This window comes from Drosophila rhopaloa, unplaced genomic scaffold (genome assembly GCF_018152115.1).
Source record: "Drosophila rhopaloa isolate 14029-0021.01 unplaced genomic scaffold, ASM1815211v1 contig_163, whole genome shotgun sequence".
Lineage (NCBI taxonomy): Eukaryota > Metazoa > Arthropoda > Insecta > Diptera > Drosophilidae > Drosophila > Drosophila rhopaloa.
The window spans coordinates 12,502,448-12,527,725 of record NW_025335043.1 but is presented as its reverse complement, the minus strand read 5'-3'; the positions used below and the strand labels follow the sequence as shown (position 1 = coordinate 12,527,725).

The following is a 25,278-nucleotide window of genomic DNA, read 5'->3' as shown; positions in this document are numbered from 1 at the left end:
GGGAATCACTCTGTGTGTGTGTGCGTGAGTGGGTGGGTGAGTGGGTGGATGGGCTGGGTGGTACGGGTGGTACGCGGGGCTATGCCTACATATGTAAAACATGCTGGGCAACAGGCGAAACTATTAGGCCAGTCAGTCAGTCGCTCCGTTCATCGCTCGGCGCTCAGACGCTTTTCGAGATTCTCGGCCTTTCGCATTGCCAAAATGCGACGCCGTCGCAAAGTCCTTATAAAGGCCACATTTTCGAAAGACAGTTCTCCATAAACGGTAGCTGAAAAATAACAAACAAAATAATATCCACTGTGCGCCCGGAATTTTAAGCAACACGTGCCATGAGCTGTTTCTTCCGTTTATTTGTAAGCTGCACTCGCTGTTGTAATTTGTTTCCGATGACAAATTCAGAATTTCGCCAAGCCCAAACAGCTGACCGTTCTTAATCTTATCGCAAAATAAAAACTAAGTACATATGTACAAAGAACGGAAAGTTGAACTGAAGAAAAACAATTCTTACACAATATTATCTATTGACTGCGTAAACTTTTTACCATACCCCAAAACGAATTTTGCTTTTAAATTTAGTAAAACCAACAGTTCACGAGTGTGTTTGTGTTTAGTTAAGCTGTTATTTATGCAACTGAATTAATCGGGACCCTGTGTGCGATTGCGCGTGTCGGAAAATAAAAATAAGCGAGTGATTCAATTCAAGCTAAACATGCAACAATCTAGAATATGTATATTTTGAAAATTGCCACAAAATTATAGAGGTTTTCCCTCAACTCTATATACGTCCACACGGCGTATGAGAGATGTGCGTCGGTCTAATTCAATATAACCATAGTTTATTCAATTTCAAAAAGGGATAGAATCAAGTAAAGTGTTGTCTAAAACTTTATCAATTAGCCGCCTGCTTCACAAGGGGATAATGCAATAAACGTTGTACAAACTTTTTTTTTTTCACTTTTGCAGGCCAACACCGGCAAGATGGACAACAATCCACTATCGGAAATTGAAGAAATTGTCAAGACGACAACGGTAAGTGCTTTCGACGATGGTTCCGAGAGCAGGACTAACCCCATTTTCCTGAATTTCTAATCTGCAGGAACAACACGAGTCCAACAGTCGCGTGGATGGAAGCGGAGGAGCGGAAAATGCCAGCACCAATGGCCACTCGGACAAAGCTGGTGCTCTCAGGAAGCGCCAATGCGTCTTTGCGGAGCTGGTGTCCACGGAGGAGGCGTATGTAAAGGATCTCCATCAGATTGTCGAGGGGTATGTACTGTGTTAAACTCTTTAAGGAGCATTCTGGCTTAATTTAGGTATCCTCTATTCAGTTACATGACAGAGATCAATAACGCGAACAGTGATATACCCATGCCTGAAGATTTAAAGGGTGGTAAAATGAAGTTGGTCTTTAACAATATCAAGGACATCTACGAGTGGCACAGGGAGTGAGTACTAATAACGATTCGAAATGAAATGTTCTTATTTAAAAATATTAATTTATATTCCCAGCTACTTCCTAAGGGCCCTGCGCACATGCCAAAAATCACCAGCGGATCTGGGTCCACTCATTGCGCGCTCATCCACCAAGTTCGCCCTGTACTACACCTATTGCAGTAATAAGCCGCTGTCAGAATATATAGTCGGCGCTCACTATCAGTATTTCGACTGCATACGAAAGAAGCTGGGAGATCGCCTGGACGTAAGTTTAAGTTACTTAATAAGTTTGTAATAATAATCTTGTAATAGAGTGACCCAAAATTTACTTTAACAAAATTAAGCCGATTCCAAAGTGGTATAGCTCTTGTAATTCGATTCTCTAAAACTACATTCAATTTTACGTTGATCAAATTGTTGACCCATTTTCATGTTAGTTATTTCTAATTTTCCGATGACTTCTTTAACGTTGAGAATCCATAAGATGTTACAAACTTAACCCCTTTTCTTTATTCCCCAGCTGAGCAACCTGATCATCAAGCCGGTTCAGCGCATCACCAAATACGAGCTGTTGATCAAAGAGCTCATCAGGGCCACCGAGGGAGCCGGCCTTTATAAGGAGGTGCCCATGCTGCAGGAGGCCTACCAGCAGATGAAGGTGGTGGTCAAGACGGTGAATGATATGATGGTGGTGCTGCGCAGCCTGCAGGACTTTGATGGGGAGATCACCGCACAAGGCAGCCTGCTGATGCAGGGACCCATGAACTGCCTGGTGGATGCTTCGCAGAAGCATCGCGAGTTCCAGGTGTTCCTCTTCCAGCAGATCATCATCTTTGCCGATATTGAGAAAGCCAAGAATCAGTTCTCCAGCCCCACATTTAAATACCGATCGCACATACAGGTAAGAATTTTTTTTTTATGAGTCATAATTAATTACCATTACTAAATAAATGTAAGGATGCTAATATATTCCAATGTTTTACGTCAAGCATCAAATTGTATTTTAAACTTCTTAATGGCTAAACATATCCGTCTCGCCCGCCAGCTCAATCACATGCAAATGAAGGAACTGGGCGACTGCCGCTTTCAAATCAAGTCGACAGACCCCAAGATCCCAGAGATGACGATCATCTGCCAGGCGGCGTCGCCGGAGAACTACGCGGGATGGCGTGACATGCTGAACAAGATCCTGCAACAACAGAACGACCTTATCTTTATGCTCTCCAATCCCCTGTCAACCAAAAACAAGTGAACGTCTTCTGAGAAAGAATTCCAAAATTAACGTGTAAGAAGGCTTGAAAGCAAGCTAGAGCAACAAACGAAAGTGTGAGAAAATGATATTGTAACGTGTTTTGGGCAAAGGGTTTTCCGCCACCCAAGTGAGCAATAGCCTCGCACTTATTTTTCCTTCTGTGCGTCTGTTCTCTGATCGTTTTGCTCACACCCAGAACACACGCATACTCAATCCTAATTTGTATGTAACTTGTAATTGTAATTAATTTATTTGTCATCGCCTGCGTCACCGTTCAGTCAACTTTTAGTTTCTTGTTCGATCCGCATTTCTGTTCTATATTATTCTGTTTTCGTTTCCGGATTTGTGTATATGAAACGCAAAGTATTATATGCTCAAGATTACCTTTGACATTTTTAACTTAATTAGACTCCTTTGCTGTTAGTTTTACTTTTCCACATCTGATTTCTAAACCAGAACTACTCAGAATCAAAAGCAATTTACATTTTCGTTTCGTATTTGTATTCGCATTGAACGCAGAGTAAGAGTATAACTATTCTAGCTTTAGTTTGATACCTAGTTTTATTTTAACTGCTAATTATAGTTTAAACGTATAGTAACTTAATTTGCTTTGGATAACTAAAGCAGAGATTCGTGTAATGGCACTTATCTGAGTGCAGCAACTTCGTGAAATAATTTAAGATTAAGTTTAGTTTTCAAATGCAATGCAAAGCGTATTTGTACTTTATGTTTTACAAATAAAATATGTAAGCTTTAACGTAATCAAAACCAGAAAAAATAAGTTTTTAATTATTATAATTTAAGATTATGCCCAAAATAAAAAAAAAACCTACTCAGTTGTAATTTAATTTTGGTTTTAGCATCCCTTGCCCAATTTTTGGTTATTCTTTTGACAAAAAAGGACACAACACTTACAGAGATAGCAGTCATCAAAAATGGAACCCTTATACCTTAAACATAGCACTTAAGCGAAACCAAACTGTATACCCAATCCAGTTTTTTAAAGCATATTTCTCTTTGGCATCTGTGCGTTTATGTTAGTTGGTAAACAGGAGGCAGTAAGGATAATGTACAGTGTAGGATACGAGAATAAGTCAGAGTCATTCAAGATAAAAGTGTCTCGCAAGCAAAATACTCAACCAGGACCAGGATTTGATTAAACGAATATATGTATGAAACACGAGACAAAGTTACTAAGCGGTTGTTCACACGATACTTTCGAATCGATTTTGTCTCTGAAAGCACCCACACAAACACACGGATTCACCGGCTACAGTCTGGAACATGAATATGAATGCAATTTGAATATATCAATGCGAGAATAACAATAATGATTTAGCATAGCTAAATGTAGGAAGCGAACATGAAATGTATTTTTTTACAAAAATTGTGAAACGAACCTCCGGCATAATTCGTAATTAAATGTTAAAGTCGCGACGACGGATCGGATCGTAGGATCGTGGATCGATGGATCGATAGATCAGATGACAAGCAAACGCACAGTGAGAGGAACTCAAATGGCCACAACATTTTCTACATTTTTGCACTATACTCGTAGAGCTACTCAACTCACCGCCGATCGATCGCAACATGTAACATACTGAATTCTTTTCGATTACCGATTAACTAATTGTTGTACTTAAACCCCCAGTCGAAATTCTAGATAATTGTGGTAATTGACATGTGTGTTTTAGTTTATCTAATTACTCTTAACTAAATATAATTATTACTTACATATACGACATTATGTACGCCAGTGCAATGCGAACAGCATGAAGTAAACGTGTTAATCTGTGTTTTAGCGAAGTAAGCACCAGCTGGCCGGGCCTTCGTGGCTTTTCCCTCGGGAAAACGTTTGGAAAATGCCAGTCGAGTTCAACAGTTGACCCCGGCTTAGGCTAAAAATATAAATATATCCAGAAACTAAAATGCAAATTGTATGTAACCAACAAAGCATGTAATCTGAAATTTTCAAAGTGAATAATAATAAAGCAAAAGTAGCTGAATAAACTTAACATACTCAACTAAAATGTTTTTGAATTTCCCGGCTTTTGCTAGATAAGGGAGCTTTTTGTCAGTTATGGGTGCTTATACACCAGCCCTGTAATTAATTCTTTATTTTTTTTTTAATAATTATGTTTTTGTTTTAATAATGACTTTATTTATTCATGATTCCTTACTTTTTATGCAACTTATGTTGTAATGGCAAGTTTTTAATCAAAATAAAACTTTCAGAATACGTTAAATATTTTAAAATAAGTTTTAAATTTTGCGCTCATAGTTGGGTGCTTTTCAACACTTCATTCGTTTTCAGTATGTGAATGGTAAATAAGAAGAAGATAATTCGCATGTTGCTCATCAGCTATTAAACTCCAATTCTGAGTAAAAAACTAGCAGTTTGCGTCAAAAGCTCAACCCGTTCGCTTCGAAATTTAATAAGTGATCAGGATATAGCATCCAACTACAGTGCTTTGGTTAAAGTTTTCGACTTTTTAAAAATAACCACGGTGCGCACCACGCCCACCACCCCCCCACTGCTCGTATTATTAATGCGTAGTCAGCACCTGATTACAATTCTATATTTATCCGAGTAAATCTTCCAACTGAGCGCGTTTTGTATTCGATTTTTGGTTTTCCAAAACTTTAAAACGTTATCCTGAAAATTTGCCCCACCCCCACCACATTAAAAAAATGTAGATGATAAACCATGCTCTGGATATTAATACATTGTTACTCTTATCTGAAAAATGTATATCGAGCCTCTACCGAAAGAGCGACTTTAACATGGCAACTTTAACATACATAGTCTCAAATATTTTCAAATCTTCAATTTTTTATCTTGCCTTTAAGTTGAAAAAAAAAACATTAAAAAAATTTTAATAAATGTAAAGTAACAAATTTATCTTACTTGAGTTTTACTGTATATTTGAACATTAATGTTTATTCCTCTTTAAGAATCACTGAAACAAGGTTCTAGAACGACGAACAACTTTGTTTATTGTTAAAAATACATATATGAGAATAGTTAGGTCATCCGGAAGCATTTTATTGATTTCATTTCTTATTACCTTTTCAATTACTAAATGTAATATTTAATTCATGTTTATTTTGGTTTATAATTTACCTTTAATTTAGGTGAACTTGCCGAAAAGCTTACCGGTCTAACAAAATGGACGAAAACGGCGAATTTTTTCTTGACCACTACAGTCTTTTGGAAATAATGAAATACGTGATTAGTAATCGCAAGTTGAAAGAGCCAAGAAAAGAAAAGATTGATGATGATTTAATTAGCTTTGTGTTGGCCCATGAATTTTTCCTGCAACTGTTTGAATCTCATCACAAACTTTTGTACGAGGATCTTCAGTTAGATCTTGCGTGTAGGATCACAAAGTTGCTAATAGATTTACGCGTCAATGGGTCCTCAAACGAAAACGAATTTTTCTGGAGATCTCACCTGCAATATATTAGAGAAAAAAGAAATTTCAACGTTGAACTATATTTTGGGCATCAAAAACACGTAATCATTAAAACAAAAGGTAAGTCATAGTCCGGATATGCATTTGTGAGATAGATAAGCCTTATAATTTCAGGTTAGGATCTTAAGATTTCCTTTTATCAATAAATTTCGAACTGATTTTATTTCAAGAAATCTCTACGGACCTTACAATCACCGAGGACTTAATGATAAGTGTTAATGTTACTGGGAAAGAATTAATTGACATCTGCACCTCCATCCCGAATTTGAGAATGTTGCACTTGGATAGTTCTGAAATCCATGGAAGTCTCCCCCATACAATACCCCATTGCGAAAATCTTGAGGAGCTGAGAATTACATTAAGCTCTGGAGGCTGTGCTGCCCAATTTGCATCGCTGGCGAAGTTACCCAATTTAAAAACGTTCGTTATCTCGGGAATCCAAGCCAGCGGTTCACAAGTGCAATTTTTTAATGATTTAAGAAAATGGCACAGACCTACAAATCTTCAACCATTGACACTGATCATCGAAGATTTTATAAGCGGTAAAAGTCAGTCTATAACGTTTGGGATTTTTGAATCGTTAAGACATTTTAAGATACACCAATCTTTTAAGAATGAACGTATAATTAGAGGCGAGTACGATTTAAATTTGGAAAACAGTAATTCAATTAAGGAGTCTGTAGTAACCATAACTGTGGGCGAAAGTGTAGTATTTACCTTTTACCGATGTAAGAAACAGCTTGTGATAAAGCTACATAAAGACTCGGACATTAGCCAAATGGGCGCTCTATCAAAGCTACCCGATTTAAATCGCCTAGTTATACATAAAAAATGTAATTTCTTAAATTATCCTAACACAATTGCAAATTTTCTCCAATCAATGGTCCCAAATGGGTCATTTGCATTAAAATCAGTAAAATTAAATTATCAAACCGTAAATGAAGTAGAATGCATAGAACTTGCAAAAATAGAATCAATTCGATTTTTGGGGTGCTATTTCTCTGACTGGAATTTAATCAAGTCTCTAAATCAATTAACCAACATGCAACATCTGCAAATTGAAGTCCGACGCGATATAATTGATAACAATACTTCTAGACATATCCCCAATCTGCTTGCCGCATGTCATGTGCAAGCCTCCATCATTTGCGAAGATTTTCATATTACCTTAAAAAAGAAGGAAAAACATCTGGAGGTTTGGGTAAAAGGTTGTCCTAAGGCCGATTTCCTCACTCCTCTTGCCCAACTTACGGGCGTTAGCATCCTCGAAATCTCAGGGAAATCTCTTAAATCACTAAATGGACTCTTGAAAGCATTCGCCACCAACAGTTTAAGTCCGATAGAAGAATTACAAATAAGTGAATTGAAAAGAACAAGTTTCAAAGATATCTCAAACGTGGAAGAAATTCAAACCATTAAGAAAATGTCGTGCTCCCTTTCAAATCCAACTGAAATTGAACAATTGGCAAACTTGAATAATCTTGAGGATTTGACCATAACTGGAAAAGGAAATCTAGGCCCACTTTTTACTAAACTAGCTGAGAAGAATATAATTAAAAGTATTCGTAATTTCAAAGAACTCGTCCCCGAGGAAGTTATAAAGGTTTCCCGAATAAACTCACTGAAAAAACTAGACTGTTTTTTTTCTGACTTGGAAGATATACAGTCCTTGTCAGAACTATCGAACTCCAGTATTGAAGAATTGATCGTAAACATATCAAATCCAAGCTATTCCCTACAGAAATTATTGTCCGCATTTTCTTCAAATAGTACAACTCGGCTGGAGCAACTGAATACGACGAACAAAACCATTGATATTACAGAAATGTCTGAAATTTCTAAGATAAAAGGTATTACAAAATTGAGTGCAAAATTCATCAACTCAGAATGTGCTCAATATTTAGTTCGATTACCCCATCTAGAGCACTTGGAAATTAAACAATTTAGTAAAAACGAAATTAACCCTCTAGTAAATCCTTTGAGAGATTTGGCTCACAAATCACCATCTACTCTTCGAAAATTGGACTTAAATGATTTCATTGGATTCAGTGAATGTAAATATTTGAGCCAACTTGAAGCTTTGGAGTCCTTGAAGTGCAAGTTGCACAACGAGACGGGAATAGAAGTATTGGTAAATATAAAAAGTCTAAAATAATTAATCATCTCTGACGCAAAGGACTCGCTTAGTGAACTTTACCGGGCTTTTGGACTTAAAAGTAATTCCACTTTACAGGAACTGCATACTCCAATTAGATTTTCCGATGAGATTCGTGAAATATCACAAATTAAATCGCTAATTAAACTTCATATTGACTACAAAGAAACGTGCAACAACTTGTCAGACCTTGGTCAACTAAATGAACTAAAATCATTGCAAATAGTGGAAAAATATCCTGCTAGAATAGATTGCAATAGCCTATTGCCGATTTTTAAATCTTGTCTAATGCTTGATTGCGTCACATTGGTATTTGATGAATGGGGGACGTTGGCTTTCAACTTCGTGAGCGAAGTGCACACTATTTTGAAATCTGTAAGAAATAGTGAACTTCAAAAATCGTTGAATCTTACTATATTTCAAAAGTCCACTTTTCCGAAATTTCATGTAAGTATAATAATTATATTAACTTGTCGGTTATTACGAATATTCTGCTTGCAGGTAGAAGACATTGATGAGGCGTACTTGAATGTTTCCTATTCATACGAACCCCATTATGAGGTAGTGGAAATTTGTTCTGGTGATGAAGAATCCGACGACTCTAAATCCTTTGATATGGATTGGTATTACTGATAACGTATGGACTGTTATTAAAAAACAAATCTTTAAAAAATAAAAATTACTTTGATAGATGGTGTATCTTCTTGTAACCAATGTTAATTTTAGGGGTAATCAAGTTTTATTATGATCATTTAGAGGATTACATAGAAATAATTTATCGCGAATACATACATCGGCCAAAGCTATGATGACGTAATATATGGAGAGCCTCTTACCAAAGACCAATATAATATATATTGGTATTTGCCCTTACTCTATATGCAACCTCAATTTCCGCGAATGTCTATGAAAGTATTTCAATAACACAGCATACCATTTAAACTTTTTTTCTAGCAGGTAAAGACACTAAAGTAGTTTCGAGAAAAATAAGTTGCGCCATTTTCGAAACCGGCTTAAAAATTTAAAACACAGCCAATAATATCATACAAATGTAAAATAATAATATCTATCTATCTTTACAAATATTAAAAAAAAAATGAATTTAAAACTGGCCCACCGGTTGCTTTTGAATAAAACAAAACAAAAGTCCATAATATCATTTCTGTCACACTTTGCGCTGGTTTCTAACAAGCTAAATTCAAACTTATTAAATATCTTTCTAGTCTTTCGAAATATAAAAAAAACTATAATTTATAAACTTGTAGAGATCACCGCACAAGGCAGCCTGCTGATGCAGCGACCCATGAACTGCCTGGTGGATGCTTCGCAGAAGCATCGCGAGTTCCAGGTGTTCCTCTTCCAGCAGATCATCATCTTTGCCGATATTGAGAAAGCCAAGAATCAGTTCTCCAGCCCCACATTTGAATACCGATCGCACATACAGGTAAGAATTTGTTTTTATGAGTCATAATTAATTACCATTACTAAATAAATGTAAGGATGCTAATATATTCCAATGTTTTAAGTCAAGCATCAAATTGTATTTTAAACTTCTTAATGGCTAAACATATCCGTCTCGCCCCACCAGCTCAATCACATGCAAATGAAGGAACTGGGCGACTGCCGCTTTCAAATCAAGTCGACAGACCCCAAGATCCCAGAGATGACGATCATCTGCCAGGCGGCGTCGCCGGAGAACTACGCGGGATGGCGTGACATGCTGAACAAGATCCTGCAACAACAGAACGACCTTATCTTTATGCTCTCCAATCCCCTGTCAACCAAAAACAAGTGAACGTCTTCTGAGAAAGAATTCCAAAATTAATGTGTAAGAAGGCTTGAAAGCAAGCTAGAGCGAGTTTTGCAATGGCAAGATTTGAATTAAAATAAAACTTTCAGAATACGTTAAATATTTTAAAATAAGTTTTAAATTTTGCGCTCATAGTTGGGTGCTTTTCAACACTACATTCGTTTTTAGTAGGTGAATGGTAAATAAGAGGGAGATAATTCGCATGTTGTTTATCGGCTATTAAGCAGTTTGCGACAAAAGCTCAACCCGTCCGCTTCGAAATTTAATAAGTGATCAGGAACTATAGCATCCAACTCTAGGGGTTTGGTTAGAGTTTCAAAGTTTTTAAAAATATCCACGGTGCGCAGGTATTTATTTGGTTTTTTCTGTAATATTCTAAAAATTAAGTTATAATTTAATAAAAACAAAAAAGTGCGTATTATTAGATTTATCCGAGTAATTTTTCCGAAGTTATAGACGGTGTAACGCGTTGCTGTTTAAAAAATGTTGATGATAAGCCATGCTCATTATTTTTATACATTAATTACTACATAATTACTTATGTATATGTATACATCTTTACTCTTATCTGAAAAATGGTACAGTCGAGCCTCTACCGAGCGAATTTAACATGGCAACTTTAACATAATCTGAAATATTTTCAAATCTTTAATTTTTTATCTTGCCTTTGAGTTAAAAAAAAAAACATTTAAAAAATTTAAATAAAAGGATGTAAAGTAACCAATTTTTTTTACTTGAGTTTTACTGTATATTTGAACATTAATGTTCATTCCTTAAGAATCACAGAAACAATGTTTCAGAACGACGAACAGCTTTGTTGATTGTCAAAAATACATACATATATAAGAATATTTAGGTCATCCGGAAACATTTTAATGATTTCATTTCTTATTGCCTTATCAATTACTAAATAATATTATTCATATGTTATCTTTTATTTAATAGAACTTGTCGAAAAGCTTACCGGTCTAACAAAATGGACGAAAACGGCGAATTTATTCTTGACCACTACTGTCTTTTGGAAATAATGAAATACGTGATTAGTAATTGCAAGTTGAAAGAGCCAAGAATCGAACAATGGTCTCTGATTAATGGTGATGATTTAATTAGCTTTGTGTTGGCCCATGAATTTTTCCTGCAACTGTTTGAAGCTTATCACAAACTTTTGTACGAGGATCTTCAGTTAGATCTTGCGTGTAGGATCACAAAGTTGCTAATAGATTTACGCGCTAATGAATCATCAAACGAAAACGAATTTTTCTGGAGATCTCACCTGCAATATATTAGAGAAAAAATAAATTTCAACGTTGAACTATATTTTGGGCATCAAAAAGACGTAATCATTAAGACAAAAGGTAAGTCATAGTCCGGATATGCATTTGTGAGATAGATAAGCCTTATAATTTCAGGTTAGGATCTTAAGATTTCCTTTTATCAATAAATTTCGAACTGATTTTATTTCAAGAAATCTCTACGGACCTTACAATCACCGAGGACTTAATGATAAGTGTTAATGTTACTGGGAAAGAATTAATTGACATCTGCACCTCCATCCCGAATTTGAGAAAGTTGGTCTTGGATAGTTCTGTAATCCATGGAAGTCTCCCCCATACAATACCCCATTGCGAAAATCTTGAGGAGCTGAGAATTACATTAAGCTCTGGAGGCTGTGCTGCCCAATTTGCATCGCTGGCGAAGTTACCCAATTTAAAAACGTTTGGTTTCTCGGGAATCCAAGCAAGTGGTTCTCTAGTGCAATTTTGTAATGATTTAAAAAAATGGCACAGACCTAAAAATCTTCAACCATTGACACTGATCATCAAAGATTCTATAAGCGATGAACGTCAGCCGATTACGTTTGCCATTTCTGACTCGTTAAAACATTTCAAGATATACCAAGCTTATAAGTTCAGCCAAGGGGATTTAATATTAGATGGTTGTATAATTAGATGCGAGTACGATTTAAATCAAATGTTGGAGAACAGTAATTCAATTGAGGAGTCTGTAGTAACAATAACTGTGGGCGAAAGTGTAGGATTTACCTATAACCGATGTGAGAAAGAGCTTGTGATAAAGCTACATAAAAAATCGGACATTAGCCAAATGGGCGCTCTATCAAAGCTACCCGATTTAAATCGCCTAGTTATACATAAAAAATGTAATTTCTTAAATTATCCTAACACAATTGCAAATTTTCTCCAATCAATGGTCCCAAATGGGTCATTTGCATTAAAATCAGTAAAATTAAATTATCAAACCGTAAATGAAGTAGAGTGCATAGAACTTGCAAAAATAGAATCAATTCGATTTTTGGGGTGCTATTTCTCTGACTGGAATTTAATCAAGTCTCTAAATCAATTAACCAACATGCAACATCTGCAAATTGAAGTCCGACGCGATATAATTGATAACAATACTTCTAGACATATCCCCAATCTGCTTGCCGCATGTCATGTGCAAGCCTCCATCATTTGCGAAGATTTTCATATTACCTTAAACAAGAAGGAAAAACATCTGAAGATTTGGTTAAAAGGTTGGCCTAATTCCGATTTTCTCACTCCTCTTGCCCAACTTACGGGCGTTAACATCCTCGAAATCTCAGGATGGAGATTTCTTATTCCAGTAAATGGACTCTTGAAAGCATTCGCCACCAACAGTTTAAGTCCGATAGAAGAATTACGAATAAGTAAATTGGAAAGAACAAGATTCAAAGATATCTCAAACGTGGAAGAAATTCAAACCATTAAGATAATGTCGTGCTCCCTTTTAAATCTAACTGGAATTGCAAAATTGGCCAACTTGAATAATCTTAAGGATTTGACCATATCTGGAAAAGGAAATCTAAGCCCACTTTTTACTAAACTAGCTAAGAAGAATATAATTAAAAGCATTCGTTATTTCGAAGAACTCGTCCCCAAAGAAGTTATAAAGGTTTCCCGAATAAACTCACTGAAAAAACTAGATTGTTTTTTTTCTGACTTGGAAGATATACAATCCTTGTCAGAACTATCGAACTCCAGTATTGAAGAATTGATCGTAAACATATCAAATCCAAGCGATTCCCTACAGAAATTATTTGCCGCATTTTCTTCAAATAGTACAACTCGGCTGGAGCAACTGAAAATAAGGAACAAACCCATTGATATTGCAGAAATGTCTGAAATTTCTAAGATAATTGGTCTTAAAAAATTGAATGCAAAATTCGTCAACTCAGAATGTGCTCAATATTTAGTTCGATTACCCCATCTAGAGCACTTGGAAATTGAACAATTTAGTGAAAACGAAATTAACCCTTTAGTAAATCCTTTGAGAGATTTGGCTCACAAATCACCATCTACTCTTCGAAAATTGGACTTAAATGATTTCATTGGATTCAGTGAATGTAAATATTTGAGCCAACTTGAAGCTTTGGAGTCCTTGAAGTGCAAGTTGCACAACGAGACGGGCATAGAAGTATTGGTAAATATAAAAAGTCTAAAAGAATTAATCATCTCTGACGCAAAGGACTCGCTTAGTGAATTTTACCGGGCTTTTGGACTTAAAAGTAAGTCCACTTTACAAGAGCTGCATACACCAATTAGATATTCCGATGAGATTCGTGAAATATCACAAATTAAATCGCTTATTCAACTACATATTGACTACAAAGAAACGTGCAACAACTTGTCAGACCTTGGTCAACTAAATGAACTAAAGTCATTGCAAATAGTGGAAAACGATCTTGCTGGAATAGATAGCAATAGCCTATTGCCGATTTTTCAATCTTGTCTAATGCTTGATTGCGTCACATTGAAATTTCTATATTGGGGGACGGTGGCTTTAAACTTTGTGAGCGAAGTGAACAATATTTTGAAATCTGTAAGAAATAGTGCCCTTCAAAAACCGGTGAATCTTACTATATTTCCAAAATCGACTTTTTTGAAATTTCATGTAAGTATAATAATTATATTAACTGGCCGGTTATTACGAATATTCTGCTTGCAGGTAGAAGAGATTGATGAGGCGTACTTGAATGTTTCCTATTCATACGAACCCCATTATGAGGTAGTAGAAACTAGTTCTTGTGATGAAGAATCCGACGACTCTGAATCCATAGATATGGATTGGTATGAGTGATAACGTATGGACTGTTTACTTTGATAGATGGTGTCTCTTCTTATAACCAATGTTATTTTAGGGGTAATCAAGTTTTATTATGATCATTTAGATCATTACATAGAAATAATTTATCGCAAATACATCAGCCAATGCTATGATGACGTAATATATGGACAGCCCTTTACTCTACTTATAACTTCAATTTCCGCGAATGTCTATGAAAGTATTTCAATAACACAACATACCACTTAAACTTTTTTTCTAGCAGGTAAAGAAACTAAAGTAGTTTCGAGAAATATAAGTTGCGCCATTTTCGAAGCCAATAATATCATATAAATGTAAAATAATAATAATATTAATTTTTTGAAAACTCTGGCCAACTCTTGCCTTTGAATAAAACGAAACTAAAGTCCATAATATCATTTCTGCTACACAAGTTATCAGAAATTTTGTTTCGGTTTCTAACAAGTTAAATTTAAACTTATTAAATGGCTTTCAAGTCTTTCGAGATGTTTTCTTGTTATGGATGAAAAAAAAAACTATAATTTATAATCTTGTATTGGTTTTAATCAGTTAAAAGCATTTTCTGTTTTATTTGGGTTTAATAAATTAACACTAGTTGTAAAAATGCTATCAGTTTTGAGCATGCTGTGCGCCAATTGATCTACCCTCAGCCGATTTCCAGACTCGTCGGATTCGCAGACTTTCAGACTTTCAGACTCCCCGGCGAGCCTGTCCCTCGTCGGGAATCTCGGATCCTGATCCTGATCCTGCGGATGCAGCTGCAGCCTGGTGCAGTTGCTTCAGCTCGTTGTAGAGCCGCAAGGCGAGCTGCATATTGGGCGCCATTTGGCGTCCTGGCACCTGATGCTCCTTGGGCGGCTGCACGCACATCCTCACCAGCTTTTGGAGGGCTTTCGAGAGGCGCACTCCGCTGAGGAGACCCGGTTGGAAGGTTCCTCCGCCCAGGAGGATGTGCTCGCAGAATATCTGGAAGTTGTTGTTCTGCTGGATGTGGGTGCAGGATTGCCTATCCTCGTCGCACATGCCCCTGCACGAGTGGAAGTGGCAGTCCTGTTGGGCGTGGCACTTGACGCCCCTCGACAGCCGCTTGTCCAGCTGGCTCTCCACATAGACGTGCTCCGCACTCTGGTACTTCAACCTTCGCTCGGAGGCGGTGCCAAAGCGATTCACCTGCATCTTGCACATTTTCAGAGGTTCCGGCTTCATTTCGTCCAGCCGAAAAATGTATTCCATAATGTTGAGGGCGTGCTTCAGCCGTTGCAAGCGATTGGAGGCCCTGCAAGTGTAATAAACGTTCACAATCAAGGGGACTTAGGAGTATAACTTATAACCCACAGATACTGCATTATGCTGGGGTTCGACTGCACGATCTGCAATCCCTCTGTGGCATAGTAGGGCCCACAGGAACCCAGAACTGCCGGGAATATGGACTCCTCGTCGAAGAGCTTGCCCATCATGTAGTTGTTGTCCTTGAACAGTCTCCAGAAACTAACCATTTGCTGCGAATTATCATCGGCTATTTCCTGGTTAACCAAGGCGCGGATCTACAGGTAAGTAATGTAATCAAGTTATTGCAATACCAGTTTCGTACTTATAAATGCATTTTTGAAACGAAGTCTATGGTTATTTGCATGTTCTTAGGCTGACAAATATTTATGTTGATTTACTTTTCCCAGAGCCTTACCATATTATCATCCAGGGTGACATTGTAGGCCAGTATGATATGCAGCTTTACGATCTCATGGAACTCCTCGAGCTTGGGATATATGGACTCCCCTTTGCTGTTCGTCCAGCTCAGTTCGTCATCATTATGCCGGGCCAGCTAAAAGTGGATGTAGTGAAGTAGTCACAGCCAAACCCGAAGCTCCCGACCTACCTTCACCGCATACATATCGCCATTCTTCTCGGCCGTAAAGAGTATAGTTTTCATATCATTCAGTGGACACTGGAAGTTGTCGAAGGAAGACTGCGAACCACAAAGTTCTTCACACAGAGCGCCGCTGTACTCATGTTTTTCGAATTTCTGGCACTGATTAAGGGTAAGGGTATTTTTTTATTAAACACATAAATAAAAAATAAAATGACTATTTTACCATCAAGTTGAGGCTCCGGTGGGACATCAGTTTGAAGCAGAACTTGAGGTTGAGGAAGGCGTAGCTGAAAATGCCCACCGCCAGCAGGACCGCAATTAAAACCGTGCGCTGCATTCCAAACCGAAATTTTCGACGCAGGGCGGTAAGCATTTTAAATGCTTAAGATTTTCATTTTATCCAATTCGTTTAGACACCCCCATCAAAGGTACGGTATATACACTTGAAGCCCAGAGAACTGTCACCGAAAACTGACACATCCTGGACATGCGCACAACAATCCTGCATATCGATGAGTATCGCAACCAGTGCTCGCAAATCATCCTTTTTTTGTAGCACACATTTATTTTATTTATTTAAAAATACGCATTCTTTTCATTTAAAAAAATTATAACTTTTTATACAAAGTTTTTTCTGTCAAAAAATTAATATTGTTTTTGTCATTTAAGTTTCTGCAAAATTTATTTAAATAATGTATTAATTAAAATCACTTACTAATGTAAATAAGTAAAACATATTAGATCTTAACAGTAAGATCAAAATTTAGAATAGTAAAATTCAAGAAAATATTTTTATCAGGGAAAAAAAAGGAAATCTAAATTACAATATATTAAGAATGTTATTTTATTTTTTTGTTTGTTTATTTTTTGGTGTATTTAATTACCTTGCCATTCCCAGAAATAAGTCAAGTGTGTATTTTGAAATTATTACTTAACGTATAATTCTTTATTTATACTCTCTGCTAAATTGAGCAATTTATTTTACTTAATTCATCAATTTTTATTTGTATTTTTAATAAGTTGTCTTTTAATTTCATTCAAGTGTTTAGAGTTTCCATTTTTGCTTTTGGTTTCTTTGTTCTGCTAAACTAAAAATGATTTAAATTCAGAATCATATACCTAGGTTCAAGTTTATTGTTGTATATTAATAATATAATTATTATTTCGCTTTACTTTCCGCGCATTGTCCTTCGCAGCCCCTAAATTGGGGCTCGCGATTCTTAGTGTATCTGAATTTTAATCCGTGTCAAGTCTGTATCGGGTTTTTTTTGAGTGTGTTTAGCTTTTAGGGGACTCTCTAATATTCACCTTTGCGTGTATTTATATACTTAAGATAACCGTTCAGTATGCACAATTTTAACTAGTTATGTACACAACTATATGTGGCTATGACAAATGCTAGAACATATCCGAACCACCAACTAAAGTACAAACATGTAAAAAAAACCGCTAGGGTATAATGTCATTGTTAATTGTGTTAATTCAGCTATATATTTCAAACGGCATCTCTCGCTAATTCTTGCAGCTGGTTTTGGTTTTTGGTGTGTGATTATCGTGCCCCTGGACCGAAATCCTTTCGATTCATGGGTCTTTTGGGTAACTTTGGGGTAAGTTTGTGTCTTCGCTACGTGAACTTGAAAAAGGGTTTGCCTTGGATTTAGATATTCTCCATAGTCGATTTCCTATTACTGGATAATGTCTTTAACTCCGTCCGTTTTTTTTTTGTTTTTTTTTTGGGGGTGGTATTTACGGCTAATTGTTACGGCTTCTGATCTGTTATTTACAGTTCGAGTAGTGCACACAACTTAAGACCAGTCCGGTTATCGGATCGAACTCACAACCAAATAGTCGGTATCGTTTCCGTTTCCGTTTCCGGTGCCGTGTTTGAGTTGTTTTTACCATTTTGTGTTTTTGTCTGCTTTTATGTCTATACTTTTTTTCTTGATTTAACTTTACGCAATGTTAACATTTTGTCTTTTGATTTTGTTACAAAATCGCGCGGTCGCTTTGCATTTTAAATTTTGTTTGTTTTGGTTTCGTTATTCCGTTTAACTCATTATTGTTTTGCTTAGTTCATTAAAATAATGTAAAAAATCTGCAAATTGCATGCTCCTCGTTAATTAATGTGCCTTTAAAAAATGTCTATGATTTCTCTATATGTATTCATTCTTATATTTACAGCAGTTTTCATTTTCGATTTGGTTTTGCGAACATCGTCTCTTACTTCGATCTTGTTCTTGTTTTGTTGTTCATTTATTTAAAACCTTTGTTTTTGGCAGTGCATTTATATTTATTATTTTCGGTTCACTAATTCATAATGATTCGCCTCGGCTAATTACTACAAATTAAGTTCATTTAGTTAGTTACTCGTAAATTAGGTTATTAATTAATCAACAGCAGTTATTTACAATTTTCTCGTTTTGTTCTCACGCAAGGTACGTCTGATTCAACGGCTATTAAATTAGGTTGGAGTGCTTAGTTTACATTTAGTTATTTAGGTTTTTGAAAGCAACTGAGGCTATAGAGAGATACGACTAGAAAATATAATTGGAAGACAGTTGTTGGGGATAATACACTTGAAACGAATCTCGATAAAATTGAAAAGATTGTTGGGTTGGGGAAAAAAACGTGAACGTATTTAATCCTTGAGCAAAACGGCTTATTGCTTTAATACAAAAATCGCAAGCAGTCCCTGAAAAACGCGCATATCAAATAAATGCTAACAAAACTCTCACTTTTCTTTGTAATCTTAACTCTTTTTTTTGTTCTTTTAAACTTTAAACATTTTGCCTTTAGTGTGCCAAACTACAGTTGCTGTTGTCTTTCTGTTTTGTTTGTTAATTAATGGTTAATATTATTCATTAGTTGCAGTTGCTGTTGCATATGCGGTTGCTGAAACTCTAAATCTTGTGGCGCTGCTCCGATCTGATCCATCGCATCCTTATAGCTAGCTTTAACTGGTATGTTGGATTGGTTTTTCTATCATCTAGGCTTGAGTAGGTGTGCATTATTATTTCCATTTGCCTTGGCTCTTAACTATGTTTATGGGTTTAGTCAATTTAAATATGCAAATTCAAAACCTTCGCTTAATGTTTAAGTTGAATATACAAATGTTCTCCTCTCCTATCGCTTGTATTTATTATGTATACGCACTGTTAGCTTAAGTATTTCTTTTCATTATTTAAAATAGTCGTTGTTCTTCTTCCTCTTGTGTTTGCAGCTGATGTGATTCGTATGTGTGATTTGTGCATTTGGGGGAGTGAATTTATCAAAGGTAATCATAATTATAGGCTCTAAAATGATCTCTTCAAAAACTATAAATTATTTCCTTTAACTATATTTGTGGTATTATCTTTTATTTACCTTTCTAATTTAAGAAACCCCGATATTCATAGGTCATTTGCTATTTCTATCTGGTCTCTTTATTATTTCAGATTTTCTATTGTAATTCGAAGAGGTAACCCCTATAATTCGAAAGAAAAATATTTATAACTCCCCATGGTCTTAAGTTAATATTCCCGATTTATGTACCCTTCAAAATCCACTCTCCCCATTGTGCATGTGTGTTCTTTTCGTGTTTCTGTGTGATCCTCGCTTTAAACAGAGTTTTTGGCTTAGCACAAAATTAACTTTAATTTTCTTAACTTTTTTGGCAGTGTAAAAATTGTAATTAATTTTAAATATGGTTCTCGGTCGGCCGTCCATCACCGCTGCTTCAGTTATTGCTTGTCCAGTCGCCACATTAGATTAGTCTTCGTCCAGGCTCTGCGATCGGCGCTTCGAGACCACCAGATACTTGCGCCCGAAGTAGGGTGAATCTAAAGGGGGGCGGGGCGGAATGCAGGATGCAGTGAGTCCTGGAACCGCTCACTTCTTGCGCAGGAAGTCGGTGTACTTGCGTGCTCGCTTGCGCACTCGCTTGAGGGCCGATCCCAACCGGAATTGCTCCTCGGTGAGATCGTAGGCGTGGTGCGACGAGCTCGGGTGGCTCAGCAGGTGGTGCACATGGGCGTGGGCGTGGGTGTGGCTGTGGTGCGGGTGCGATTGTGAGTGCGGTGGTGAGGTGGCGTGATGGTAGTGATGCATCTGCACAAAGTCATCCCCAGCGGGATTTACAGAACCCGAAAGCGGTGATCCCGGGGACATGGGCTGCGCCAGCAAGTTATGTTCGGAGGCGGCGTCGAAGGACTCGAAGTGGTGCAGCTGCTGGTGGTGCGTCAGTGGTTGTGGCGATGGCAGCGACGAGGAGTGCTCACTGGTGGTGGAGGCACCACCACCTCCTAGTCCCCCGGCCCCGGCAAACTCCTTGGGCAGTTCGTCAATGCCCAAAGGCTTGTCGAAGTGGGAGTTACCCGACATGTTCGTGTAATCATAGCTGGGATAGGTGTAGGGCAAATACCCGGCATGATGGCCCTCACAACCCACCTCGGAGTTGCCAGCTGCACCACCACTACCACCACCTCCACTTCGGTTGTTTATGAACTTCACCTCGTTGGCATTCCGCTCCAGACTGCTGCTAAACACTATGTTGATATTGTTCGAGCTCGTCGACAGGTTAATATCTGTGGGCGAGAGCTGTTCCGTGGAACTCTGATTCAGATTCGTTTCCTTTGAGCTGGCTCTGTAGCTTTGGAAACACTCGGCGGCATCACTCGAAGCCGTATTCGTGGTATTGGTATTATTGTTATTCGCATTCTGACCCTGCTGGAAATTATTCTTGTACTGAAACTCTAACGCATTCGAGGGCTGAAAGGGATAGTTCTTCGAGTTGTTCAGGATATCGCTGGCTGTGGCATCGCCCTTCGACAGATACTGATGAATGTCCTCGCTGGTGATCTGCAGGTCCTGATCCAAGTAGCTGTTGCACTGTATGTAGTTGTAGTTGTTGCTGCAGCAGTTGTTGTACGCCTCGCCGGCATCCTGATGGAACATCACCGTGGTGGTGGCCTCATCCTCGAACTCGCAATGATAGCTGCCACTGCCCTTGCTGCCCCGACTTCCTTTGCTTCCGCGTCGCTTCCTGGCAGCTGCCGCCGAAGTGCTGGGACCCTCATCATAAACGGAGCTACTACTGGTGATCTTCCTGCACGGCTTCATTTCGGGCTCCGGCTCGGGCACTTGCCACGCATCCAGTTTTTCCTCCTCCTCCTCCTCCTCCTCCTGCCCGGCGCCACCTCCTCCGCCCACAGCTCCCTCCATTTCGGAGGGCGATCGGCCATCGGCCAGGAAACTCCAGCGGATGGGCGAGGGCGAACAGGCGTATTCGGGCAGTTCGGTGCTGCTCAGGGCGCCCTTTGAACTCTGACGCTCGAGTGTGGATCCCTGTTCGGGCGCCATGCTCTTGGCCCGATCGAAAATGGAAGTGAGTGAGCCCAACTGGCTGTTGGGGCGACTGGCATTCAGGCCCCTCAACGATATGGAGGTGTAACTGGGCTGGCGATGCTCCGGCAGCAAGCTCCTCTGACTCCTGTGATGTTTGCGCACCACCGCCGATGCGGACTTAATCGAATTGTTGCGACTCAGCGATGAACGGGAGCCATATAGACTCGTCGAATCCGTCTGATAGCAGTAGTCGGAACTGGTGCAACAACTGCTCGGCCGACGGGAGGAGCCATAGAGCTCCTCGGCGAAACACTGGGCCAGTTCGGTGCGCGAGGAGCTGTTGGTGGCCGTGTTGCAGCAGGTTCGCCGCACCAGTATCTCCTGCACCTCCCGATCCGAACAGGCCGGATCCTGGCAGGCATTCAGCGATATATCCGTCACCGAGCGGTGGCGACGACTGGTGCAGATGGGGGCACGCACCACCGAGTGGTTGGCCGAGGCCTGGTGGGCGCCGGGCAGACTGCCACTGCCCTGGCGCCTCCTCCGGTGGCGACTGTGGTGCGAGTGATGGTGGTGCTGGGTGCCGGATGGCGGGTGGTGCGGCGAGTGCGGCGAGGTGTGGCGACTGTGGTGCGGACTATGGCTATGCTTGCGCTGCTGCTGCTGCTGCTGCTGGCAGTGGTGCGATATGGGCGGTGGCTGTACTGGCGGTGCCACCGGCTGCTGCAAGGGATTGGCCTGATCACAAACGACTTCCTTCTCATAGCTACAGTGTACGTATTCGTGTGTGGGATAGCGGGACTGGTGGTGCACCTGCTGATGCGGCTGCGGCTGGTGGTGGAGCTGCTGGCGGTTAGGCGGCTCCTCAGCGCGACTCGTGGAACGAACACTGGCAGAGTCAGGAGGCGAGGCGCTCCTCAGTCAAGGCCCGCTGCTCGGGCAGACAGGTGGAGGCTGACGAGGGTGATGGGGCGCAGAGGCAGCGCTCCGGCCCTGGTGTGTACTTCGGCCGCCTTCTAAAAATCGCTCGGATGCAGCTGCCCAGCGAAATGGTGGCGAAAAACAAAAAACAAAGAACAGAACCAAAGTCGAGAATACGAAAAAAGCAATTAATACGGCGGGCCAAATTGTTGCTTACTCTGCTTCGTTAGTACTTAATTTATTAGCGGGCTGGTGTTTTTGTTTTTTTTTTTTTCGGGCGATTTAGCTGCGATTCATTCACTACTGCTGCTAATTAAAAACAGTGCATGCAAAAAGTCCATGCCAATAATACGCATGCAATTGAAGGGGGGCGATAAAAACGCTTGCAATCGCTTGCAATCGCTTGCAAACAGTCATGCACAGTCAATAAAAACCAACAAAACACAACTTTCACATGGCGTTGATGAAGTCGAAAGGGCTGCATTATTGATGGTCTGATTGATTGATTAATTAATTTATGAATTGGTTGAATGATTTTATTTCTCATTTTTTGTAGCATACTTTTTTGGACAGCTGTGGAAAAGGCAAAAGAACTAAAGGGACATCCTTTTTTGTATTAATTTAAATCTAAACTTTATACCACAGCTGTAATTCATTAAATTTTAGCCAATTATAGTTTTTTTTGTTGAAAATTTATATTTTAAAAACTATTCTACACTTAGTGGATTTTTTATTGAAGCATGAGAATGAACAATTGTGTTTTAATTGGCTGAGTTTTAAAATAAAAAATGATTTTTAATGCTTTTGGATACAGATGTTTCAAGGTTGGATAAATTAGTGTTTAATGTGTGTATTAACTGCTTTGAAAGTTGATTTCCTAAAATATTTTCGTATTCGTTTAATCGCATTATTGGCACTTTTCTTTCTGATCTTTGAGCGAGTGGGTGATTTGAGTGTCTGGTGTGTGTGTTTTGTATTCAGAGAGTGGTGCGACTTTTCTTTACTTAGCCAATCGGTTCGCTTGATTCTTTTTGATAGTTGGTCCCAAGTTCAGTAGTTTCCCCTTCACTTGCGTACTATAAAGGAACGAAAGGAAAACAATATAAACTACGATTCATCAGATCCGAACTGTCGTTTGGTTCGTTTTAGCGTCAGCTTGAGCCTTAGCCTAGTTGGTTATTAACGACTATATATTGATTTACAAGCTATATTTTCGACTGGGTGCATTTGGTTTTTTGGGCATTTTCACGTAAATGCTTTTCGTGATTGGCTGAGTGGCTGAGTGGTTCAGTGGTTCAGCTGCGTGGCGGCTCAGTGGCTGACTAGCTTGGTTGTGGTGGCTTATTATTTAGGCGGTGCTGGGTCAACCTACATGACATCCTGCCGTGCGCCGAATGGCGTCGGAAATTGTAGTCGTCTATCTCGTCGTAGTGGCACTTTCGAGGCGCCTGCGGCGTTTGCAGATTGGTGCCGTAATTCGTGTAGCACTGACCCGATCCGGATCCGGATCCAAGGACTCCACCCGGACCATAGTTGCTCGATCCGGGACCCAGGAGATTGGTGCTATCGCTCAGCGGATAGGGACCCATGCCTTCAACCGTCAGGGAAAACGAGGTCGTACCAAACACTTGATTATTACAAAAGTACGGCAAGGGATTTCTCGATTTTTGTTGTTATTTCATTTCATGCAAGATCAGATAGTCGCCAATATTGGTTGTTGTTGTTGTTGTCGATTTGGTTACATACAATAGTTGAGTGTTGGTCGTGTGTATTGGGTCCAGTTGATGGTTGATTTTGATCGATTGATTGATAGGTTTCCAATGTTTAAAATTGTTTGATTCAAAACACAATTCATAAATCCGAATGGAAATAAACAATGCAAGATAGTTAATTTATTCAGAAAGACGCGAGCGTTCGCATCAGTTTTTAGTTACAGATTAGAATAGAACAGTATAGATCGAATTTCTACAATAACAAGCAGCTAGATAATCAGGACAAGAGTCACAAGATGGTGGCATTCCAAACTATAATTCAGAAAAGTCTAGGCAAACAATAACAGTCGGAAATTTATAGATACACATATTAATATTAATGAGTGGAGATGATTGAGGTTAGTAAGAGATTTTGAATGGATCGGGGCAATGCAATATTTATTTTGTAATACAAAAACATAAAACAATTGCTCGTAAAAGTGTATAGGTGTGTGATGGAAAAATATAAGTAACTAATTCGATTTTAATATGTAGAAAATAAAAGGGTTCAAGGTTTTGATTTGCATGTTATATTTTTAGGGATCTAAAAATCGTTACATATATTTTTGTTTTATTCCGGAAATAAACAAAAGCGGAAAATCTATCTTCAAACTATACTTTTAGTCACTTTTATAAAAGATTTAAAAATAATAGTTAATTCAAAATATCACAAATATGTAAAAATGTAAATTCCTTTTTGTGTTTTTATATCCCTTCAGACTTCAATTAGGGTGTTTGGGGTATATTTTCGGTTTTGTCAAACAAAAAATTAATTATGCGACACGTTGAACAAGTGTCGTTTTATAGGGCAATTTACATAGATACATTTTGTTTGATTGTGTGTCTTTGTGGAGTTTAAACAGTTAACAAGTTATTCAAAATTAGGGTTCGTTTTTTTGTGTGTTTACCGAGAGGACATTGCTGGCTTGTGTGTTGCCTCACAAACCTGTGTATATGGATATGCAAATATTGGATGTGTGATTCGAGCAATTTACACAACAAATAACGAGGAAATTAAAAACTCAAACGGATACTGGAAGTGAAACTGAAACGCAATCGAGGTGTGTGGTTGTGGTTTTTTGGGATTTCCGGTTAACAGGACATCAGAAGGATGAGGATGTGGAGGATTCGGGTGTTCTAGGTGGAACGTTGGCGTGTTTTG

General features: G+C 38.6%; 8 protein-coding genes across 15 annotated transcripts in view; 5 read left to right on the top strand and 3 right to left on the bottom strand.

The window, feature by feature from the left end:
- The window catches only part of LOC108051050 (triple functional domain protein-like), a 43,797-nt gene extending 39,084 nt beyond the window's left edge, over positions 1-4,713 (top strand). For 6 of the 7 annotated variants that reach the window (XM_017132988.2, XM_017132989.2, XM_017132990.2 and 3 more), the window contains 6 exons: positions 967-1,032; positions 1,100-1,269; positions 1,332-1,448; positions 1,513-1,702; positions 1,958-2,338; positions 2,483-4,713. In XM_017132988.2, the coding sequence (XP_016988477.1) occupies positions 967-1,032; positions 1,100-1,269; positions 1,332-1,448; positions 1,513-1,702; positions 1,958-2,338; positions 2,483-2,689 (1,131 nt within the window). In that variant the 3' untranslated portion in view covers positions 2,690-4,713. Of the gene's footprint in view, positions 1-139; positions 357-966; positions 1,033-1,099; positions 1,270-1,331; positions 1,449-1,512; positions 1,703-1,957; positions 2,339-2,482 lie in introns of those variants that run through there. The other variant, XM_017132995.2, reaches the window with a different exon arrangement.
- A 338-nt stretch (positions 4,714-5,051) lies between these two features.
- On the top strand, positions 5,052-6,924 carry LOC108051033. Its single transcript, XM_017132969.2, has 4 exons — positions 5,052-5,196; positions 5,825-6,225; positions 6,336-6,824; positions 6,905-6,924. Exons 2-4 carry the CDS (start codon positions 5,859-5,861, stop codon positions 6,922-6,924), a joined length of 876 nt encoding a protein of 291 aa, XP_016988458.2. The 5' UTR covers positions 5,052-5,196; positions 5,825-5,858.
- Positions 6,886-9,054, top strand: LOC108051041. Of its 2 annotated transcripts, none has more exons than XM_044457869.1 (2): positions 6,886-8,767; positions 8,822-9,054. In XM_044457869.1, exons 1-2 carry the CDS (start codon positions 8,609-8,611, stop codon positions 8,951-8,953), a joined length of 291 nt encoding a protein of 96 aa, XP_044313804.1. In that variant the 5' UTR covers positions 6,886-8,608; the 3' UTR covers positions 8,954-9,054. The 2 variants fall into 2 exon arrangements, 1 of the variants encoding a protein (XP_044313804.1); XR_006417483.1 differs by having other exon boundaries at positions 6,893-8,767; positions 8,822-9,050.
- Positions 9,055-9,591: 537 nt separating this feature from the next.
- LOC108051042 (triple functional domain protein-like) lies at positions 9,592-10,139 on the top strand. Its single transcript, XM_017132980.2, has 2 exons — positions 9,592-9,764; positions 9,909-10,139. Exons 1-2 carry the CDS (start codon positions 9,612-9,614, stop codon positions 10,113-10,115), a joined length of 360 nt encoding a protein of 119 aa, XP_016988469.1. The 5' UTR covers positions 9,592-9,611; the 3' UTR covers positions 10,116-10,139.
- A 988-nt stretch (positions 10,140-11,127) lies between these two features.
- LOC108051070 lies at positions 11,128-14,675 on the top strand. Its single transcript, XM_017133022.2, has 3 exons — positions 11,128-11,485; positions 11,596-14,060; positions 14,115-14,675. The coding sequence occupies exons 1-3, from the start codon at positions 11,158-11,160 to the stop codon at positions 14,244-14,246; spliced, it is 2,925 nt and encodes a 974-aa protein (XP_016988511.2). The 5' UTR covers positions 11,128-11,157; the 3' UTR covers positions 14,247-14,675.
- A 116-nt stretch (positions 14,676-14,791) lies between these two features.
- On the bottom strand, positions 14,792-16,649 carry LOC108051071 (divergent protein kinase domain 1C). The gene is made up of 5 exons (XM_017133023.2): positions 16,346-16,649; positions 16,129-16,281; positions 15,937-16,074; positions 15,588-15,796; positions 14,792-15,528 (listed from the first exon to the last, which is right to left on the bottom strand). Exons 1-5 carry the CDS (start codon positions 16,493-16,495, stop codon positions 14,943-14,945), a joined length of 1,236 nt encoding a protein of 411 aa, XP_016988512.2. The 5' UTR covers positions 16,496-16,649; the 3' UTR covers positions 14,792-14,942.
- A 496-nt stretch (positions 16,650-17,145) lies between these two features.
- The window catches only part of LOC108051048 (glucose transporter type 1), an 85,828-nt gene continuing 77,695 nt past the window's right edge, over positions 17,146-25,278 (bottom strand). Inside the window, 1 exon segment of the mRNA XM_044457954.1 lies at positions 17,146-22,481. Coding sequence (XP_044313889.1) covers positions 19,990-22,481 — 2,492 coding nt within the window. The 3' untranslated portion in view covers positions 17,146-19,989.
- Positions 22,478-25,222, bottom strand: LOC108051049 (glucose transporter type 1-like). Its single transcript, XM_017132987.2, has one exon. It carries the CDS (start codon positions 23,952-23,954, stop codon positions 23,688-23,690), a length of 267 nt encoding a protein of 88 aa, XP_016988476.1. The 5' UTR covers positions 23,955-25,222; the 3' UTR covers positions 22,478-23,687.

What these genes read in the sequence shown, in the direction of transcription:
- LOC108051071 (XM_017133023.2), bottom strand. Translation starts at nt 16,495, where the DNA reads ATGCTTACCGCCCTGCGTCGAAAATTTCGGTTTGGAATGCAGCGCACG. An exon ending in TCACCCTGGATGATAATATG is followed by an intron (nt 15,797 to 15,936) that starts GTAAGGCTCTGG and finishes ACTTACCTGTAG; the next exon opens with ATCCGCGCCTTGGTTAACCA. An exon ending in CCCAGCATAATGCAGTATCT is followed by an intron (nt 15,529 to 15,587) that starts GTGGGTTATAAG and finishes TTACACTTGCAG; the next exon opens with GGCCTCCAATCGCTTGCAAC.
- LOC108051041 (XM_044457869.1), top strand. Translation starts at nt 8,609, where the DNA reads ATGCTTGATTGCGTCACATTGGTATTTGATGAATGGGGGACGTTGGCT. An exon ending in CCACTTTTCCGAAATTTCAT is followed by an intron (nt 8,768 to 8,821) that starts GTAAGTATAATA and finishes TTCTGCTTGCAG; the next exon opens with GTAGAAGACATTGATGAGGC.
- LOC108051049 (XM_017132987.2), bottom strand. Translation starts at nt 23,954, where the DNA reads ATGGGTCCCTATCCGCTGAGCGATAGCACCAATCTCCTGGGTCCCGGA.
- LOC108051042 (XM_017132980.2), top strand. Translation starts at nt 9,612, where the DNA reads ATGCAGCGACCCATGAACTGCCTGGTGGATGCTTCGCAGAAGCATCGC. An exon ending in AATACCGATCGCACATACAG is followed by an intron (nt 9,765 to 9,908) that starts GTAAGAATTTGT and finishes TCGCCCCACCAG; the next exon opens with CTCAATCACATGCAAATGAA.
- LOC108051033 (XM_017132969.2), top strand. Translation starts at nt 5,859, where the DNA reads ATGGACGAAAACGGCGAATTTTTTCTTGACCACTACAGTCTTTTGGAA. An exon ending in CGTAATCATTAAAACAAAAG is followed by an intron (nt 6,226 to 6,335) that starts GTAAGTCATAGT and finishes TTTTATTTCAAG; the next exon opens with AAATCTCTACGGACCTTACA. An exon ending in CGATTTAAATTTGGAAAACA is followed by an intron (nt 6,825 to 6,904) that starts GTAATTCAATTA and finishes TGTAAGAAACAG; the next exon opens with CTTGTGATAAAGCTACATAA.
- LOC108051070 (XM_017133022.2), top strand. Translation starts at nt 11,158, where the DNA reads ATGAAATACGTGATTAGTAATTGCAAGTTGAAAGAGCCAAGAATCGAA. An exon ending in CGTAATCATTAAGACAAAAG is followed by an intron (nt 11,486 to 11,595) that starts GTAAGTCATAGT and finishes TTTTATTTCAAG; the next exon opens with AAATCTCTACGGACCTTACA. An exon ending in CGACTTTTTTGAAATTTCAT is followed by an intron (nt 14,061 to 14,114) that starts GTAAGTATAATA and finishes TTCTGCTTGCAG; the next exon opens with GTAGAAGAGATTGATGAGGC.